This window comes from Girardinichthys multiradiatus, chromosome 20 (assembly GCF_021462225.1).
Source record: "Girardinichthys multiradiatus isolate DD_20200921_A chromosome 20, DD_fGirMul_XY1, whole genome shotgun sequence".
NCBI lineage: Eukaryota > Metazoa > Chordata > Actinopteri > Cyprinodontiformes > Goodeidae > Girardinichthys > Girardinichthys multiradiatus.
In genome coordinates this window covers 785,947-808,112 of record NC_061812.1, presented here as the reverse complement: position 1 = coordinate 808,112, position 22,166 = coordinate 785,947, and the positions used below count along the sequence as shown (strand labels likewise).

The window sequence follows — 22,166 nt, the reverse complement described above, 5'->3', positions numbered from 1 at the left end:
ATATCAAAGGTCTTTGCCTGTATTCAGAGAAGATTTACTGTGATGTTGGAGATGACAGCAGCAGCTATGGTCAGCTGCAGGTCACATGATCGTCATTGAGCTGCAGATACATTCACAGCTTTGAAAGCTGTCTGCATGTTTACCGCTGGAAACAAAGAGAGACGCTGGAGGCTAGTTTGATCTGGAGCTGGAAAAGCTTCGGAAACATCAGACGTTGTTCTTTACTTCTTATCCCTCTCTGATGCAAGAGCAAAACCTTCAGAAGAGCTTCAGCTGGACTGAAAAACAAAGTTTTTACGTGAAACGCTGGAAGGTTTGCAGATATCTTCTTGTGCAGAGCAGATTGTAATGAAACTGTTAAATATATCTGAAAAGCCCAACAGAGACTTTAGAAAAACATGTGCAGCCTTTTAGACCACATCCTCTCCAGGGACATCCATGCATTTTTCACCAAGACAATAGAAAACAACATTCCAAATGCCTGGCTGAGGAAGAGGAGGACTGGACTGAGTCGCAGAAGATCATGATGTCTGTAATCTTGTGCAGCAGCAAAGAGAAGATTTTGTCTCTGTGGTTATTTTGATGTTTTTAATAACAGCAGTAAAAATCTAAATGCTACTGGTTTTATACATCCATCTTTATTGTCTAAGCTTTCCTTCAGCCTAAATCAGGAAATAAAAAACTTCCATGTGAGACTTTTCTCCATTGGACTCATTAAAATCTCATCTTCATCTGTGACTCTTTGCTAAAACACCTCACCAAGTACGAGATCTTGTTCTGTCAGTCTGATTCTCCAGTTCTGCTGTTCTACTGCAGGAAACATCAGCAATTCTGTAAAACAAAGAAAGTTCATCAGAGAGGAGCTTTAAAGAGCTTTCTGAGAGTCGGAGCAGACCGGTTCGGTGTTTCTTTCGGACCTCTAACACAGAGATACACCCTCACCGTCGCGGCCCCCTGTTCTCTTTGTCTGCATCCTGAATAATAATAAAACTGCAGGAAGTAATGTCAGAGGACCTGTGCAGGAAGACCAGGTCCTCTGCATGATGTTTGCATGATAGAGAACTGATGATGCCATATTTAAATCAGCTGACCAAACCATTAGAGTGAAACCTAAACCTAAAGCCAGGATAGCAACAGTGCAGCATATTTTTTCTGCTTCCGCCTCTCTGCCTGCACTGACGCTTTTCTCCTAAGCTCCCTGCTTGCTTGCATTCTTTTACTCCTAACTTGTTATCTCTTAGCCAAAATTACGGAAATATTGGACTAAAACAACTTCTTACCAGCGACTCCCAAGGATTATTTGTTGTTTTTCTTTTAAAGGATTTTGATGTTTTCATAATCGAACTCGAAATCAGCACAAGATGCCTCCCTTCACCACAGAGGACTTTGTGAAACCGTTACAGACATTGTCTGTTTTGGAGATGAAAATCTATCGACTAGAAGTGAATGTGGAGGTGAATATGAGGTACAACGATGATTCAACTCTATCTGTGATCCCAAACAGTGACAGCCAGCTCAACAACTCAGCCGGCAATCAGAACACTGGGAATAAACCTACCGGCAGACCCACCTGGCATGTTTTAGGCGCATGCCCAAAAAATCAAGGTGGACGACTCACTGGAAGATCTCAGCATTTAAATAAATTAGAATGGCCAGAATTACAGAGAAATGCCCCCGTTTCTCCTGGGAAAAGGAGACTTTGACAGCGAGATGCTGTCACAACAACTGATAGGAGTGAGACAGCTGGAAATAATGGAGTTCTCCTCCAGAACAGATTTGCTTCACTACAGAATGAAAACCAGGAAAATGATCCATCTTCTGAGAACAATAAAAGGTTTTAGAACAACCTTCATTCTAAGCAGTCTTCTCCTAAGCTGCCAGAGAAAAAGCGCCCCACCAGACCAAGAACCCTAATAGTGGGCAACACAGCTGTGGATGGGATTAAAAACTTCTGCAACAAGAAAAACACAGAAGTTCTGATTGGTACCAGTAACGTGGTGTCTGATATCTCAGAGAATATTCTTACAATCACAGAAAAGCGCCCGTCTCTAGAAAACCTTATCATACACTGTGGAGCCATGGATGACGTGGCTAAGAAAACATCAGAAGGATTGAAGGAGGATTTCACTCGTCTGCTGAATATTGTTGGAGGTCTCAATATCAATGTGTTTCTCAGCGGACCCTTTGCACCGATTTTCTGTGGAGATGAGATTTTTTTCAAGACTTCTGATGATTAATAAGTGGTTGAAAAAAACATGTGCTACCACACTTGTGAACTTCATCAACAACTTCAATATTTTTTGGGAAAAAAGACAACTCTTCAACCAAGATGGTTTCTGTTTGAACAAGTCAGGAGCCAAACATCTCACATCTAATCTCTTCTATTCAGTAAATAATCCACCAGCAGCTTCGACCTTCAGCAGAAAACATGGAGTATCAACAACAATGATAACGCTGCCTCCAACAGCTCCAGCAGAAACAACCGGCCAGTTGGCTGAGAAAGAGAGGTCATCACAAAAGGTCTCCCCGTCGAAATCCACAGGAGAAGTGGACCCCCCCATTATACCCCCCTCACCCCAGACCCCGACCCAGACCCCACAGAACTCTCCCATCTCCCCACTGAGCCTGCTTTTTGCTTTACTGGATTCTGATAACATGAAAGGAGCTCTTAAAATCGGGACCCAAATGGTTCTGACATCTTCTCCATTCAACACCCCCCGTGGCCGAGGACCTGCTACTAAACCAACATCTTCCAAATGCTGCAGACCTCCACCACCTCCTAATCTATCTCCTCCTAATCAGGACCTTCAAATCACTTCTCTGTGATACAGTCTGGGTCCCAGTGGTAACTCTATCAGAAATGATCATGTCCAGGTAAAACTTGGGCCCCTAATAGGAGATAGTTGTAAAATCTCTGTGCTTATATGTGACAGAAAGAAGAAAGCTAAAAGGATAAGAGACACTAATAAACAATCAATGAAAGCCATAAACTGTCAGGTACAACCAGACACAGAGTTAATATCAGCAACTAAGTCATATAAACTGGTTTTATTTAACATTAGATCTCTGTCAGGAAAATCATTTTTAATCAATGACTTCATTACTGACTACGATCTTGATGTTCTGTTTTTAACAGAAACATGGTTACATGAATTTAATGAAGCTCCCATTCTGATAGAGGCGACGCCTCCAAACTACAATTTTCTTTGTGAGAGCAGACAGCAAAGAAAAGATGGAGGGGCCACTTTGTTTAAAGATTTATTAGAGAGTAAAAAAGTATTTCTGGGCAAATTTGACTCTTTTGAATATTTGGCTCTCCAGGTAAAGAGCCCGGTCCGAATCATGTTCTTGAATATTTACAGGCCTCCTAAATCCAAAACAAACTTTATCAGTGATTTTAATGAGCTTTTATCAGTGATATGTGTTGATTATGACTGTTTAATTATTGTGGGAGACTTCAACATTCACATGGACAATCCTGAAGGCAGAAGTCCAATAGATCTATGTGACACTCTTAGAAATGTTGGTTTGACTCAACATGTTAAACAGCAAACGCACAAACAGGGACATATTTTAGACTTGATCATCACTAAGGGTCTAAACATTTCCAAGGTGTCTGTAACTGATGTTGCTCTATCTGACCACTTTTCTATTATTTTTGAAAGCATCATCTCCAATGACTCAGTTTACCAAAGAGACATGATAAGAAAACGCATCTTTAAGGACGGTGCTGCTGAAACCTTTAACCAGATTTACTCTTCTACCTCCACTTTGCCCTGTAACACTGTAGATGAGCTGGTAGAAAACTTTCATTCTAAAATCTCAGACATCATTGATTCAATTGCTCCAATTAAAGTGAAAGTCGTTTCTGGGAAGAAAATGTCTCCATGGAGAAGTGCTCCACCAGTCAGAAGTGAAAAAAAGGAGTGTTGAAAAGCTGAAGGCAGGTGGAGAAAGACTGGACTCCAGGTTCACTATATTATCAATAAAGAGAGACTATACAGATATAACCTACAACTGAAAAATGCAAGAGAATCTTTCTTTTCTGAGATCATCAGTAAAAACATTAACAATGCTGGTGTATTATTTGCCACGGTGGACAGGTTAACAAACCCTCCTGTAACTGTAGCATTTGAACTCCACTCTACCAGGGCCTGCAATGAATTTGTTAACGTCTTCACTGAAAAAACCCAAAAGATCAGAGAGGCAGTCAGCACATCCACATCAACTCCAGGACCAATGTTGTCTCCAACTAGAACTGATTTTGACTAAATTTACCAATTTCACCAAATAAACTACAAAAATTTAGAAGAAATCGTACAGCAACTAAGCTTTTCTTCCTGCTGTCTCGATCTTTTACCGACAGATTTCCTTAAGAAAGCTTTGCCTGTAATAACATCTGATTTAACACAAATAATAAACACGTCCCTCTTGCTGCTACTACAGAACTACAGGCCTATATCAAACCTCCCCTTCATCAGTAAGATTATTGAAAAAGCTGTGTTTCAACAATTAAACAACTTCCTAACAACGACCAACCGCTTCGATGTCTTCCAGTCAGGCTTCCTCCTCACCACAGTACAGAGACTGCTCTTGTCAAGGTGTTCAATGACATCCGTATAAATGCAGACTGTGGAAGAACCACGGTGCTGGTATTATTGGACCTTAGTGCAGCATTCGACACTGTTGATCACTCCATTTTATTAGAGCGCCTGGAAAACTGGGTCGGCCTTTCTGGTACAGCACTCAACTGGTTTAAATCCTACTTGAAGGACAGGGTCTTTTTTGTGTCAGTAGGTAACTTAACATCAGAGACCACAAAAATCACATGTGGCGTTCCCCAAGGGTCCATCTTAGGGCCCCTCCTATTCGATATCTACATGCTCCCCCTAACTCAGACTTTAATAAACAACAATGTAAGTTATCATAACTATGCAGACGACACACAGCTATACGTTACGATGTCACCAGGTGACTATGAACCCATTCAAGCGCTGGGTAAATGCTTAGAAGAAATCAATGCATATTATAGCAGTCCAGTTTCACAGCGCACCTGCTCTCAGGTGTTCGCACAGTAAAAGCACAATCTTGCGAGATTCGGCGGCCTCAGAAATCAACAGTAATCACGTTTCAAAAGAACAATGGCATGCACACACAATTCAGAACACACTAGACTATAAGTGGCGATTCTACTCGCACTAAATCTCCTCTACCCTGCCCAAGTTATGCCTAATAAAGAAATAAAAATAAAAGGTGGATTTTACTTGTTGAAGTCTTCCTTCTGGGGCAGCGAGTGAGAGAGAGAGAGGGGTTGAAGAGTTCCTGCGCATCCGCAGTTAAACTCCAAGAAAGTGGTCAATCTCCATCTTTTGGCCTCCTTTGCGAAAAGGAAAAATATAATCTGACCGTCAGCAGTCGACTAGTACAAAGCAAGGAGTGAAAGTTGCATGTCCTTGAAACTCTGTGGTTTTTTTGGTTACATGTTAAACTCACGTCTTCGATCGGCAAAGTGAAATTTCTGGCCTTCTTATTCCAGGAACCTCTTTCATGAATTTTTCGTTGGCCAACGAAGGAGAATAAATGAAGAATCCACGTGGGACCTCTTCTTCTCTCAAACCGAGAGATGACTGCCAGACAGACAAGGTAAAAGCAGCCAGCTTACCAGGGTTAAACTTTAAAAGCTTGTAAAGTATTTTTCAACTTGTGCTAACTCATTGTTTTTGCACTAACGGACAAAGCAGAGTGTTGGTAACGTGTCCCACAATGTCCCATATAAGCATCCTAGTTGTTTCTGTTACAACCCAGCTCAGTCATGGCACGGGGTGTAACATAAAACAAGGAAATAACCCCTTAAGGGCAAGGGACGCGTCTGAGGTGAAGCTCTATATGGCGTGGCTGACGAGCTGCATACATCACACCTGTGGCAGCAAGGTAAACCTGAAACACATAAGAAAAAAGTAAGGTCACTCCTGAGTCTCGCTGGAGGCCAGGGACCAAAACAGTCTCGCATTTGGATTTTTGATATCTGGTCACCCTATCCCAGCCTGAAGTCACCAAGATGGTCTAAAAGTTTTGTGGTGGCATGGCTTCAGATGTGGATGAGATCTACCCTGAGTATATCAGGTCTCTGGATGTTTTGGGGCTCTTGTGGCTGATACGCCTCATCAACATCGCATGGCGGTCGGTACAGTGCCTCTGGACTGGCAGACCCGGATGGTGGCCACATTTCACAAGAATGGGGTCCAGAGGGTGTGTTCCAACCACAGGGGGATCCTCAGCCTCCGTGGGAAGGCCAGGGTGTTGAAGATGAAAGTCTGATTGATAGTCGAACTTCAACTTCAGGAGGAGCAGTGTGGTTGGACCAGCTCTACACCTTCTACATGAACTAAGGGTCATGACAGAATGAACGAGATCCTGAATACAAGCGGCTGAAATTACCTTCCTCTGCAGGGTGGCGGGTCACTCCCTTAGACATAAGGTGAGGAGCTTGGCAATCCGGGAGAAGCTCGAAGTAGAGGTGCTGTTCCTCCACAGAGTTAAGTAGAACCTTGAAGTACCCCTTCCACCGATTAATTGATTAAAAGCTTTAATTGCACTTGCGACAAAAGAAAATTCGTACTGATTGCACTTTATAGCTGGCAACCCTAACCTTCAGCCTGAAGGAAGGAAAACAATTTTTCATATGAATTTAAAACAGCCTGTCATATTTTTAAAAACGTTGTCACGAACATTGTCAAAACGTTGTAGAAAGTATTTTCTGAGTGAAGATGGATCTTGGATGATAATGATGATAATGATGATGGATTCTGGATGTTGATGATTCAATTCAATTCAGTTGTATTTATTTGGGCCAATTCACAGCACGTCATCTCAAGGCTCTTTACAAACTCAATCCAACCATCCAGATTCCCAGTACAGTACATTTGAATTAATCCCAATTATCAACCAGTAAGATTCAGTTTATTATTCAAACTGGTTAAACGTTTTTCTGTCTAAGGAAACCCAGCAGATTGCATCCAGTCAGTGACTTGCAGCATTCCCTCCTCCTGGATGAGCATGTAGAGACAGTGGACAGTCACTGGTGTTGACTTTGCAGCAATCCCTCATACTGAGCATGCATGTAGCGACAGTGGAGAGGAAAAACTCCCTTTTAACAGGAAGAAACCTCCAGCAGAACCAGAACCAGGCTCAGTGTGAGCGGCCATCTGCCACGACCGACTGGAGGTTTGAGAGAACAGAGCAGAGACACAAAGAGAACAAAGAAGCACTGATCCAGGAGTCCTTTCTATGGGAAGGAAAGTAAACCTTTGATGGTTCTAGCTCCTTCAGTGGTACATCTAGGAGAGAAAGAGAGCTAAGCGGATGAACTCTGAGCCAGTCTAGAGGATGAAAGAGAGCACATATAGTTAGTTACAGTAGAAACTCAGCCAGTAGCTATGTCTAGGAGAGAGAAATGGTTAAACACTAAAAGACAGGGCCATGTGGATCATCTGTATAGAAGGTGAGCATTAAGTTGTTGGAAGCAGCAGCTGCTCAGCTTATGCCCCCCTCCATGAAGGTGTCACAGGTAGACACAGAGTCAGGCCAGGTGTAGCTTCTGGGAAGAGAATAGAGAGAACATAAAGTTAAAAACTGAAATAACAGAAAATAATGCAAAATTGGAGAGTAGTGTGAGAATGTAGCGAAGAGGGTGAAAGTGGTCATTATGTCCTTCAGCAGCATAGGAGAAATATGATCTCTCTTTTTAATTTTCATCAGAACTCTTGCTGCAGCATTTTGAATCAGCTGAAGGCTTTTAACTGCATTTTGTGGACATCCTGATAGTAAAGAATTACAATAGTCCAGCCTTGAAGTAACAAATGCACGGACTAGTTTTTCAGCGTCACTCCTGGACAGGATATTTCTAATTCTGGCAATGTTCCGGAGATGAAAGAAGGAAATCCTAGAAACCTGTTTAATATGGGATTTAAATGACATGTCCTAGTCAAAAATAACATCAAGGTTTTTTACTTTATTATCAGAGGTTAATTTAATGCCATCCAGGTTAAGTGATTGACTAAGCAGTTTCTTTTTTAAAGACTCTGGTCCAAAGACGACAACTTCTGTCTTGTCTGAATTTAGAAGCAGAAAATTTAAAGTCATCCAAGTTTTTATATCTTCAAGACATGCTTGTAGTCTATCTAACTGGTTGGGCTCATCAGGATTTATGGATAAGTAAAGCTGAGTATCATCAGTGTAACAGTGAAAATTTATTCTATGCTGCCTTATAATTTGACCTATTGGAAGCATATATATAGTAAAGAGAATTGGCCCAAGTACTGAACCCTGTGGTACTCCACAATTAACCCTGGAGTTTAAAGATGATTTATCATTTACATGAACAAACTGGAATCTGTCAGACAGATAAGATTTTAACCAGCCTAGCACTGTTCCCCTGATCCCTACAGCATATTCCAGCCTTTCTAAGAGAATATTATGGTCGACTGGATCAAATGCAGCACTGAGATCTAACAGAACCAGAACAGACACTAGTCCATTATCTGAGGCCATAAGAATATCATTAGTGACTTTCAGCAGAGCTGTTTCAGTGCTATGATGAGCTCTGAAACCTGACTGAAACTCTTCAAACAGGTCATTGCTGTGTAAATGTTCACACATTTGATTAGCAACTATTTTCTCAAGAATTTTAGATAAAATGGAAGATTAGATATAGGTCTGCAATTTTTCAAGTCATCTCGATCAAGTAAAGGTTTCTTAAGTAAAGGTTTAATTACAGCTACCTTAAAAGCCTGTGGTTCTGATCCATTTACTAAAGATAGATTAATCATATCTAAAATGGGGCTGGTAATCAGAGGGAACACTTCCTTAAATAAGTTGGTTGGGATTGGGTCTAACATACAAGTTGAAGGTTTAGATGAAGCTAATATTTCTGATAACTCAGGAAGCTTCACAGGATCAAAACAGTCCAAACACAGATCAGGTTCTACAGTTATTTCCAATGTTGTCTCACTTGCTGAGGATGAAGTAATCATCTTCAGGAGTATGTCAAAGATTTTCATTTTTAATAGAATCAATTTTATTTAAGAAGAATCCCATAAAGTCATGACTGCTGAGAGCTAAGGGAATGGATGGCTCAACAGAGCTATGACTCTGTGTAAGTTTAGCAACTGTACAAAAGAGAAACCTTGGATTATTCTTGTTCTCTTCTATTAATGTTGAGAAATAAGCTGTTCTAGCTTGGCGAAGTGTCTTTTTATACAACAGTAGGTTATTTTTCCAGATAGGAATCCTCTAAGTGTGTAGAGCGCCATTTTCTCTCTAATTTTCTAACATTGTGCGTTAAAGTACGCAGCTCTGAATTAAACCAAGGAGCTAGCCTCCTATGAATAATTACCTTCTTTTTCAAGGGGGCTGCATTGTCTAATGCATCACGCAATGATGAAGTAACACTATGAACAAGAGAATCAATTTGTGAAGGGGAAGAAACAAAATTATTGCCCTCCACTGTGCATTTCTCAGATAATTGGGAAATTAAAATTGGAACACCTTCTTTAAAGATTGTTACGCCATTGTCTGATAATGATCTACTATAATGAAATTTTCTTTCAGGTGTGAAATACTCGATTAAATTAAACTCAAAAGTTATTAAAAAATGGTCAGACAGGACAGGGTTATGAGAAAATATTGTTATGTCTTTACACTCAATGCCATATGTCAGCACAAGGTCCAGAGAATGAAGACAAAGGTGGGTAGGTTTGTTAATGTTTTGAGCAAAGCCAATTTAGTCTAAGATAGCATTAAAGGCTTTAAAGGCTATATTTAGTCTATCACTTTCAGTGTCAACATGAATGTTAAAATCCCCCACTATAATAACCTTATCTGTATTTAACACTTATTATAATTAAGAAAATCAGGAAAATAATTTCTTAACCAAAAATCATTACTTACAAATAGAAATCAGGGATGTCCTCTGGTGTTGTGGTCATGGGCTCAAAATTCTTAATAATTACAATTAGTTATTCATCACTAATAATTGATAAATTATTAACCAGAACCACAAAATGTCACTGTTTATTCAACCGCTTCACCGAAGGTGGGGGAACTTCGACCTTGTTTTGACAGATAAATCACTCTTGCACAAAATAAACACAAACGCTTCTCTTAATTATATCTATGAAGATTTATTGAAGCCATATAATTCTGATATACCATTATTCTGGTCCAAAAACCTTCACCTAACCAACAAGCATTATTCTAAACAAAGGGGTAAAAATGACTACCTAACAATAATAATACAAGAAAAATATTTGCACATTTTGTTTTCTATGAAGATCAAACCAGCACTTTTATGGACAAAATGTGCAATTCGGGTTAAATGGAAAGAGAAGTCCTCCTGGTGTGCTAATATCTTGATTTTCAGCGATCAGCTGGTAGACGGTGGGCTGTGCCCTTAGCCACTAGCAGCTGATTGCCCTGAATCTCGAACAAAGGGTCTGATCTTATCTAAAACTGATCAGCCGTAGAAAAACATGAACATTCACCTTGCTGATCCACGCTGTGCAATTCAGCCGCACAGCAACTCAAACACTCAGCATAAAACACTTCAATCAATATTGGATGCAACAAGACGATACCTTGGATTAACTACTGGTGATTCTAAATCACTTTAACTCTGCCTCATCTTGCCCAGACCTTTAAATACATCTATCCGGTTTAATATAAAAAGAACAAAACGTTGATTTCTTCTGTCCATTGGTTGAGCATAGGTCCATGGGTCAGCTCTGAAGAAACACAAGGGGGGGACTGAAAATATGAAGAACCGCTTAGTCGACTGAATCAACAAGGAGGGAACCTCTGTGGGTTTTCACCTGCGCTGGGTGTCGGCATGGTCTTTGATCGGCATATGAATCTTCTAACCTTCTTGTATCAGACAGATGTCCAGCTTTCAAGCTCTCCCAGGAATGGCTGTGTGGAGAAAAAGTTCGCCTGCGATCTTTTGTCTCTCTAGATATGCGCCTCCGTTGCGTCGTCCCGTGAGACATGCTGGAAATGGCAACGAAAGTTTATTTTCCGCGGGTTTTATAATCCTGGGTGACATCTGATTGTCACAAATCATTAACTAACAAAGTCTTTGAAGCAAGAGATCTCATGTTCAATAAGCCACATTGTTTTATTTGTCTTTTCTGTCTGAGTTTTATTTATTTTTATGAGATTTTCATGATTTTCGCCATCAAGAGAAATCAAGAGAGCCTTCACACACCAAACAATCCACTGAGTTCAACAGTGAAAACAGGAAGTGGCACAATATGCCTTACCACGCTCCTTCACCCTTACACTATGGAAAATAGCAGAAATAGGGTTGAGTCCTCAGCCCTATTTCTGATGATGATGATGATGATGATGAGCATTGAGATGATGGAATCTAGGCGATGATGACGAGTTGTCCTCCTAACCTCAGGCTGATCACTCATCTTCCTCAACAGGAACTTCCACCTTGGAAGAGGCCTTAACTGCAGCTGCTTCCAGAGGAATGCGGCGGTAAGCCGGACTAAAACGGAGTGATAAACTGAGCTGAAGGAGGAATGTTCATCTGGATCAGTGTTTACTCTGTTATTCCTGATGCATCTTCTGAGCCAGTTTGAATCAGGTTCTGGTTCCAGTTTGGAACTGGTTTAGCATTCGATACATTGTAAATGTTTTAATACAACATCTGGAATTGGTACAGAATCAGTAAAGCTCGGGTGTATTGAGTTAAGGACCGCCAGCAGATAATTTAGTCCTAATTTGCATCCTAGCTGCTTGACCATTGTGTGCAGGTTTCTCTGTGCAGATGTTAAAGGAGGAGTGGTTCTGCAACCGCTGCTCCTTGGCAATTTTAATGCCTTCATTGATCAACTGCAGTTTGTGCTCAGCACTTTAAACCTCTTGGCTCCAGGGAGCCACCTCACCATAAGACCTCTTCATTGTTTAATGTTCAGAGAATGATTGCGCCGCTGGACCCCGGCTGTACAATTGTTACGCTGATGGTCTGAAAGCGCAGCGGTCGGTGTGAACATACAGGCTGAAATATGGTGATGAACGGATTAAACGGACCTGCCGTAACCATGGAAACACTGCTGACACTAACTCAGTTTAAGACTCAGTTTTTACTTTTTTACCTTTTTACTGTTTATATCAGAGGTCTTAACCTTCATCCCTCCAGAGTTGGTTTCATACAACCTTTAGGTGTGTTTGTGCTTCAAAACACCAGAATCAAACATTAAGGCCATTAGCAGAACTCTGTGGAGCGCCGCTGCATGCTGAGGATGTAATTCAGCCATTTCATTCACCTGTCGGACCAGGAAAGTATTTAAAAGTTATAGGATTGGAGTTAAAGAACCCTGTTTAGCTTAACAAACCTGTTTTAGAATCTGAAGCAGCTTCGTTTTTACTTACAGAAGGATTCATCTCCATGGTGACCAGACAAGTAGATGTAAAATAAACGAAACGTTGAGATTGCAGCTTTCTGCTATCACTTGCCCTGTTTCTAGCAGGTGATGTGGTGGAACAGGCAGATATATCTGGAGGACATCTGTTAAACAGAAAATTATCAGCAGTTTTTTGAATCCAAACTGTGGAAAGCGTCTAAGTGTTCCTGATGTTTGATGCATGTTTCTGGAGACCAGATTGCAGGAGATCACTGAAATTAGAAAAAAACTTGAACACAGCCTGATGTCTGATCCAGTCGTGGTCCACATCTGAAAAAAGAAGCACAGAAAAGGAAGTTTTTCAATATCTTTACCTAAAGGAGGAATGGACTCTGGTTGGGCACCAAGTGGAAGCTCCTATGGGCTCAGTGAAGAGTCAATCTGAAGCTGTGGATGTTAGGAGACTCTGAAACACTGGATCAGGAATATTTCCATGCAAATCAGACAGCTGAGATACATTTTGTCATTGGGAATCCTTCAGCTTGAGTCCTGATCCGATGTCTTCCAGCGTGCAGCTTGTTGCTGTTGTCCAACACTATGAAGGTAATGTGGTTCTGATGCTCTGGAGGCTGTAAATATGAGATGTGATGGGGCAGCGTGGGGCAGGCTGCTGCAGTGCCACATGTTTAATTCATTTGTTGACTGAGCACAGATCAGCTCAGCCTTGCCTCATATTTGATGCAGAGTGCTGCAGCTGAAAATCAAATGAGATGCGTGAGATGGTGCACAGGTCACCATGGAGAAGTTAACAGCAGTTTGTTGCTGGAGCTGGACTCAGATTTGAAGGAAATGAGATGTTTCTACCAACATGTGTCACATGATTGAAGCTCATTCTGGTTAAATCTTTAATTATTTCACCCTGGAAAAAGAAAAGTTCTGTTAAATCATTAAACGTCTGAAATGAATGATATGTTGACCTTTCATGGTTTCATGAGTTATATTCAGGGTCACCCATCATCTTGTTGACCACCATAACTTCATGGTATACTATGACAACCCCCAGACTCCAGGCTGGTTCCCACAGCATCCCGGCGCTTTCAGTGTTCCAGTCACAGATGCAGAGGTGTGATCAGGCGTTGCTGATGTACCGTCTTCACACCTACCTCAGTTATGGCCTGCTTCCTCAGCGGGTTCAGAGGTGTTTTTTTATCTTCTGCTTATCTTTTCACTTGTTTTCAGTGTCTGCTGACTGATTTGCACAGCTCCTTCTAAGCACATATTCTATAACAGAAAATAATGAGAGGTATCCAGTGTTTATTCTCCAGAAACGCTGCAGCACCTCATTAGGAAAGGTGGTCCATCAACATAATGTTTCTCTGTCACAACACGGTGAAGATAAACTCATGTGCTTCTATTCTCTATGAACGACACTCATCAGCTCCTCTAATTAGATGGTAAAACTTCATCTTTTCCAGTAAACATCACAGAGAATATTGCTGTTTTCTCTACAAGCTGAAGGAAATAAGAACTAAAGCCTCTTTATAGGAGCTGATCAGCAGCAGGTGGAGGTGAGATTCCAGTCTGTGTTCTGCAGAACTAAAATGATTCACTCAGAGCTCAGTAAAAAATGAATACAGCATCACTGGACATAAAAAAGGTTGTTGCTGCAGATTCTCAGCAGATCAGATATAAGGCTGCCATGTTGGATTTAGGAGTTGGGGTTGGTCTGATTTGTGAGGCCTATGAATAAAGTTGATTTTACTCTGAACATTCAGAGTTTCTCTTCAGGGTTTCCTTTATTGTTCCTATAAAACTCTTGATGTCTCTGAGCTAGATTATAAACTTTGTTTAATAAAGTGTATGTCTGATTGTTTTGTAGAACCAGCTGTCATTACCAGAAGTCTCCCTTAAAGATTGTTTGCTTACAGAGACAGTTCTCTGGCTGTTTGGTTTCAGTCAGCTCCAGCAGCTTGTTAACCTCTGACACTTCTGTCTTTAACCAAACAGTTACACATTGACACAGTGCAGGAACCTGCTTTCCCTCTAACTTATTTAACCATCTGGGCTCCTGTAACTCCCGCTGTCTTCATCTTTCAGATCTCGAGCAGCAATGTTTGTTAATGAAACCAAAGAATCAGGCAGTTTGTTCTTCTTCTACTGCCGTTCAGCCTTTCTGGTGCCTGAATTCACCTGTGGGGCTGTTGTTCAGCCAAGGCTCAGATCTGGGTGTGGAACATTTCAATTTACCAGTGTCAGAAGAGTCCAGGATCTCACGGCAGGTGAAGACAGAGCAAGTCATTGGTACGTAAAGATGTATCGAGACCAGTCAGTAAAACTGAGAGTCCGTGAAAGCAGCAGGAAACTGTCCAGCAGTTGCAGCGGTGAGAAGGCCTCCAGGCTGGACAGGGAGCTGCATGTATGAGAAAACAACATGGGATGGCAGTCTCAGAACTATTGCAGTATGAAATGGACCGTCCATGGGATATAGCTAGGTCAAGAGTATGCCTGAGGTGATGCATTGGTTCATTTACTGATTGTGTTCGTTTTAAAGAAGCCAAAAGCCTTAAAAACTCAGAGGCCAGTGGGTCAGTGGGGCAACAAACACGGATGCTAAAATCACCACAAATTAAAATAGTTAGGAATAAAATCAGCAAGAAATTCAGAAGATTCCTGAATGAAATCCTTATTATATTGAGCTGGACGACGAACAACAGGGTGCGCTCAAACACAAACAGCTGTAGTTCAGAAGAAGAGTGTTTGTAGGCAGAAGTCTGCATTTAAAGCGGTCTTTGTAGATCCTAGCAGCTCCTCCATCACAGCCAGCCTGAAGATGGGAGCCGATGCAAGAGGAGCTCTGAGAAATGTCAGGGAGCAGCTTCCTTCTGCTACCTTCCTACTTTTTTAACCTTCAGCCTGTAGAACAAACCTCGGTTCTGAACCTTTTAGGAATCTTCCTGCAAGGTCAATTCATTGCCTGAAGTTCTCCACTGGAGTCCAACGATGTGTTTTAATAGATGATGTTTTTATCTCCCCAGGTGGAATCTGCATCGCTCAGTCACTGAAGATCTCCCACGACCACAAACCTTCTGACTTTGATAAAATCATCCGTCAGCTGCTGGACACCCGCTACGCCAGAGCTGTGGTTCTGTTCGCCTCAGATGAAGATATCAGGTAGTTGGACCTTCTCCTTTGAACTGAATGCTGCTTCTTAATCAGCTGCAGATCATCTCTATCTGTCATTCATTCGTTCTTTTAGTAGTGGGTGGAGCAGTTTGCATTTTAACTACAACTATTTATTTATTTATCAATCATAATTCTGTTATTTTGTTGGAAATAATCATTTAAAGTTGGCTTTTAATGCTGACTTTTGTCCAGAAGCATTGATGTTTTGTTTGTATAAAAATGATAAAGTATAATGGGAATCATTTTTCAATATAAATGACTGTAAAGGGCCTTGAGATGACATGTGTTGGTGCTTTATAAATAAAACTGAACTGAATAATTAGAGAATTCAAAAGAAGCGGATTAAACTTTGGAGAAAAGGAAAAATCTGACGGGCCTTCCAGGCTTCTGTAGAAACTCCTCTGATGGCTGTTTCTGGACGTCTCTGAGCTCTGGGTTGTGTTTGGGTGCAGGGGAATCCTGAACGCCACGAAGCGAGCGGATCAGGTCGGTCACTTCCTGTGGATCGGCTCCGACAGCTGGGGATCCAAGAACAGTCCCATCCACCAGCTGGAAGAAGCTGCTGTCGGAGCTATCACCATCCTACCGAAGAGGGCCACCATCAGCGGTGAGTTCATCACCAAGGAGCTCCTGAACTGTTAAACAATTGTCCTCACTGAGGATCTCCATGTTGAGATGCTGAATTAAAATCATCCTAGTTTTCTTCACTGAGGTCATTTCCTCATGAGAGTCTCAGAGCAGGTCCTTAGGAACACCAGATCAGACCTTTAACTCTACTGGGGTTTTTCTGGATTTTCAGTTGGTTCTATGATAAATCAATCAGGAGCTAGTTTGGTTCCTTCTGAGGATCCCAGAGCAGGAAGATCACTGGACTGGTCTCATTGTTTCCACAAACATAAGTAAATATCCCCAGTTTAATTTATAAACTCTGCTTCAAACAACATTGAATGTTTATGAATGCAGGACTCCTGGTCAGAACTTGGATGAAAAATAGCAAACTGGAACTGTTAAAGGTTCTATTCTGGTCTCACAAATTAGCTTTTGAAACACAGAATCAATAAAGTATTCCCGGAACAGATCCTTGGGGAACACCAGGCCGAAGTGTTTGCTTTCCACACTAATTAGTCTTCAAATGTAGCACTAGATGATCCACATTTAAAGACCTGCAGAAGATGCAGATGTTATCAGTTTACAAACCCAGGAAGTGTTTCAAACGTCTCCATGCTTTACTGTTCACCGATTCTTCTTCATGTTGATTAAGATCATGTCCTATAATGAAGGCAGTAGCCTGAAGAATGTGGATCAGTACTGGGTCTGTTGTCTAAAGATGAGACTCTAAATGATGTGAAGAGGTTTTTCATCAGAGATGATTCTTCTGTTTCTTTAGAGTTTCTGTGAAGTTTGCTCCAGTTTTCTGCTCGTTTTAGCTGTCTTATGAAATGGACCTCATGAGCTGGCTCATCAGCTCCTTTCTTTTTCCCCCTGTTGTGTTCCTCCTGACATGCTCTCATCTCTGCTGCTCCTCCAACGTTTCCTGCCTCCTGAATAAGCAGAACTGCTGGAAAACTGAATCAGCAGTGGGAACATCAACTCCAGGTTTCCTGTGAAACTAAATTGCACACGACTCTTTTGATGCTGATTATGTGTCATCATTATTCCGCCTCCATCAGCACTGCTGCGTCTGCAGGAAGCACACATGGATGGGTTATTTTTAATCAACTTCCACGGAAAAGTTTGATTTTTATTGTTGACATTTCCACCGAGGAAGAAGAATTAATTTAAATTTGCGTTTAAATAAATTATGATAGGCTCCAGCACAGCTTTTATTTAGACCAAGCTCTGTTTTAACCTTTAACTCAATCAGGACATATTTGAATGAAGTGACATTTCAGAGCGTTACAGATGAGCAGACAGAAGAACAAAGAAGAAATGTGCTGCAGGTCAGTTAAAGGTCTTCATTAGGTCAAACTCGGTAGGAAACAGGAACTTCGGGGAGAAAGCTGAAGGTCCTCCAGTGCATCACAGAGAAAACTCAGCACTGCTAACCTTTTTACAGACATAATGATTAAAGATTTAAAGAAAAGGCTAAAAGACTCCGTCTCAGAAAAACTACTTGATGACTTTTTTGACATTTAAAGGGAAGTTATCTGCCTGGAGTTAAAACCATCCAGGCATGTTTTCTGGATCTGTGAGGTTGGTTTTAGGTTCAGCATCGAAGGCTGAGCAGAGGGATGTTGCACCGGGTTGGGTTTATAAATCTGAAGGAGACGCTTGTTTTTCTCTGACATGCTAAGAAACAGCTGAAGCATTAAAAGATCTGCAGAAGATGTGAAGCTTCTCTGCCCGTCTGCACCTCTCATAACGTGCAGAACTTTTAGTGGGACCAACTGAGGTGGTGGTGTGGGTGATTTTAACTTTGAAATGCTTCGCTTTTAATATGCGGCTATCTGGGTTTACCAAATTAGCTCTGAATGTATCTGAAATATGACACAAACTAGTCATCTGATTGGCTGCAGCATGTCAGAAAGATCAGTAATGTGGCGCTTTATTTTACACTCAGTTTATGAAATTATTCTGTATTTATGTTTCATTATTTCTCATCTTTTATTTCCCTTCCTTTAATTGTTTAAATCAGATTCAGCTTTATTGCCAGGTTTGTCCAGATTAACAAGGAATTTGACTCCGGTACACTTTGCTCTCAATAATGAAGAGTATTTCTTATTAAATGTACATATAAACACAATTGACTTTCCAACAGAATATAATGTGAGATCAGTCCAATCATGCATGGTGTTGTTCTGGAGCTCTGACTGTTGAGAGTTCATCAGAGAAACAGCCTGGAGGAAGAAACTGTCTCTGTGGAGGCTGGTTTTAGCAGACAGCGCTCTGTAGCGCCACCTGAAGGTAAAAACATTAAAGGGTTTGTGTGGAGGGTGTGTGGGGTCTGCAGAGAGGTTTGCTGCCCTTTTTCTGAACCTTGACCTGTATAAGTCCTGGATGGAGGGAAGGTCAGCCCTGATTATTCATTGCAGTCTGGACCTGTCCGGTTTGGTGGATGATCCAAACCACACTGAATGATGGCAGTGGAGAAGATGACCACCAGCTCCTAATCCAAGCAAACCCAACTTCTAGCTTGAGGCTATGCTCCTGGTGATGAAGACGAGTTGTTTTTTCAGCTTGTCTAGAAGCCATCAGACAAACAGGCTGACAGGAGAAACTGCTGTGTTGTCTTATTAATATGGATCCTTCTGTCTCTTTCTGCACAACTGTTTACATTAAAATATAATTTTTTTGTTCTTAAGCTTTTCTACTTGTAACCCTGTCAAATTAAATGGAAGTGCAGTCACCTGGTCATGATGAACAGTGGGGGTTAAAAGGGTTAGTAGGACAATATTATGGTTGAGTGCACTCAGGGGAATTATTTGGTTGGAATTAGTTTTCCTTTTATTTTCCTTGAGATCTCAGGGCTATTTCCTTTTCTTCAACTTTATATTTTTAACTTATTAGCCTGATTCTGTTGGTATTTGTAAACGGGTTTTGAATGTTTGAGTTGCAATCAATAATCATAACTTTTCATTTAAGTTAATTTGTTGATTGGCACCTTATTGAGGTGGAATTTAAAATACATATTTTAATCATAACCTACCTCTTCATTAGAAGACTTAGATTACCCTAAACTTGACTCCTAAAGCTGGGTTACATACTCGTTTACAAAGTGGGAGAAAGAAACCCTAACATCATCTTCATCATCCTATTGCTGAATGAAGGTTTAATGAAGGCTCAGTTATGAACAAACGTTTGGTTAATATTAAACCAACATTTTCCATAATTAATGAATGAGAATAAAATAATTGAAAGATTTCACAGCAGAATAATTCTGATAACAAATGTTTTATTGTTGATTAGTTATGATGATTTCAAACTAAGGGATCATTTATCATAATCTCCTTTAGTTTCATGAAGCAGCAGCTTTCCTCAACTCTGCTATGAAGATCCTTCCAGATCTTTCCTGAAGCAGTCCTGACTTCCCAGTGAGACCAGGGGACATGGGTGGATGAGGACTTCTTCAATGAAACCTGCTTCCTGTCCCTTGTGACAGATGATCATTTTATCTTCAGATGTTTCCTGTCTGTTTCAGCTGATTGTCCTGAATGGACACATTATCCATGTTCAGTCCAACAAGCAACGGGACACTAATGTCCATATGGAGACAAATGAAACCTCAGTCTGATTAATGGATTCTGAAGTTTTCTGACATGAAATCAGAAGCTGAACCTTCAGAGGTCAATCAGTGACACCACCTTCATCACACTGGATGAAGACCTGACTACACTCATCACAACCATCTTCCATGAGACCTTCTCCTGCATCCTCACCATGATTTACACCTCAGCAGCAGGTTCTCATGATGGTCCTACCACATCCAGCCATGCCCCGAGCTACAGACATGCAGCACATGGCTGCTAACCATGTTGCTCCAACCACAGGCTCCAGGAAGCTCCACAGGACACTCATGACAAGGAGCAGCTTTATCATCAGCATGAAAGGATGTAGGTAAAGATGATTTCTGTGCAGAAGCTTGACCACATCTACACTTCTTCATTCCTCAGCAGGAGGGAGCGAGATGAAAACAAGGGGTTCTTGCTTTGCATCCAGAAGGTGAATAAAGGCCAGCGGAATGACACAGTTTTAATCTGTGCATGGAGAGAATGGATTGGTGATTGTAGCATGTAACATCTACAGGTCCTTCTCAAAATATTAGCATATTGTGATAAAGTTCATTATTTTCCATAATGTCATGATGAAAATTTAACATTCATATATTTTAGATTCATTGCACACTAACTGAAATATTTCAGGTCTTTTATTGTCTTAATACGGATGATTTTGGCATACAGTTCATGAAAACCCAAAATTCCTATCTCACAAAATTAGCATATTTCATCCGACAAATAAAAGAAAAGTGTTTTTAATACAAAAAACGTCAACCTTCAAATAATCATGTACAGTTATGCACTCAATACTTGGTCAGGAATCCTTTTGCAGAAATGACTGCTTCAATGCGGCGTGGCATGGAGGCAATCAGCCTGTGGCACTGCTGAGGTCTTATGGAGGCCCAGGATGCTTCGATAGCGGCCTTTAGCTCATCCAGAGTGTTGGGTCTTGAGTCTCTCAACGTTCTCTTCACAATATCCCACAGATTCTCTATGGGGTTCAGGTCAGGAGGGTTGGCAGGCCAATTGAGCACAGTGATACCATGGTCAGTAAACCATTTACCAGTGGTTTTGGCACTGTGAGCAGGTGCCAGGTCGTGCTGAAGAATGAAATCTTCATCTCCATAAAGCTTTTCAGCAGATGGAAGCATGAAGTGCTCCAAAATCTCCTGATAGCTAGCTGCATTGACCCTGCCCTTGATAAAACACAGTGGACCAACACCAGCAGCTGACACGGCACCCCAGACCATCACTGACTGTGGGTACTTGACACTGGACTTCTGGCATTTTGGCATTTCCTTCTCCCCAGTCTTCCTCCAGACTCTGGCACCTTGATTTCCGAATGACATGCAGAATTTGCTTTCATCCAAAAAAAGTACATTGGACCACTGAGCAACAGTCCAGTGCTGCTTCTCTGTAGCCCAGGTCAGGCGCTTCTGCCGCTGTTTCTGGTTCAAAAGTAGCTTGACCTGGGGAATGCGGCACCTGTAGCCCATTTCCTGCACACGCCTGTGCACGGTGGCTCTGGATGTTTCTACTCCAGACTCAGTCCACTGCTTCCGCAGGTCCCCCAAGGTCTGGAATCGGCCCTTCTCCACAATCTTCCTCAGGGTCCGGTCACCTCTTCTCGTTGTGCAGCGTTTTCTGCCACACTTTTTCCTTCCCACAGACTTCCCACTGAGGTGCCTTGATACAGCACTCTGGGAACAGCCTATTCGTTCAGAAATGTCTTTCTGTGTCTTACCCTCTTGCTTGAGGGTGTCAATAGTGGCCTTCTGGACAGCAGTCAGGTCGGCAGTCTTACCCATGATTGGGGTTTTGAGTGATGAACCAGGCTGGGAGTTTTAAAGGCCTCAGGAATCTTTTGCAGGTGTTTAGAGTTAACTCGTTGATTCAGATGATTAGGTTCATAGCTCGTTTAGAGACCCTTTTAATGATATGCTAATTTTGTGAGATAGGAATTTTGGGTTTTCATGAGCTGTATGCCAAAATCATCCGTATTAAGACAATAAAAGACCTGAAATATTTCAGTTAGTGTGCAATGAATCTAAAATATATGAATGTTAAATTTTCATCATTACATTATGGAAAATAATGAACTTTATCACAATATGCTAATATTTTGAGAAGGACCTGTATGTGGCCCAGGGAATCGCAATACCTTACGTGGAGTGCGGTCTGTGTATTATGATCATGCTGGGGTCTAGTCATAAGGCCAGTGTGGCCAATTTAGCTGCAGATTGTTCATGACGAAAACATGTTGGTGTGCACAGGACCCAGGTCACTGACCCCTAGTTTCCTATGAAAGTTTTGTACAAACCCTTAACAACCCATCACATATACTAGGAAGCACACTGTATAC

The 22,166-nt window shown here is 41.4% G+C and overlaps 1 protein-coding gene across 1 annotated transcript in view; it reads left to right on the top strand.

The window, feature by feature from the left end:
• The window catches only part of LOC124856655 (metabotropic glutamate receptor 7), a 197,983-nt gene that overhangs the window by 101,876 nt on the left and 73,941 nt on the right, over positions 1-22,166 (top strand). The window contains exons 3-4 of the mRNA XM_047347353.1: positions 15,443-15,578; positions 16,043-16,197. Of these exons, the coding sequence (XP_047203309.1) occupies positions 15,443-15,578; positions 16,043-16,197 (291 nt within the window). The remainder of the gene's footprint in view (positions 1-15,442; positions 15,579-16,042; positions 16,198-22,166) is intronic.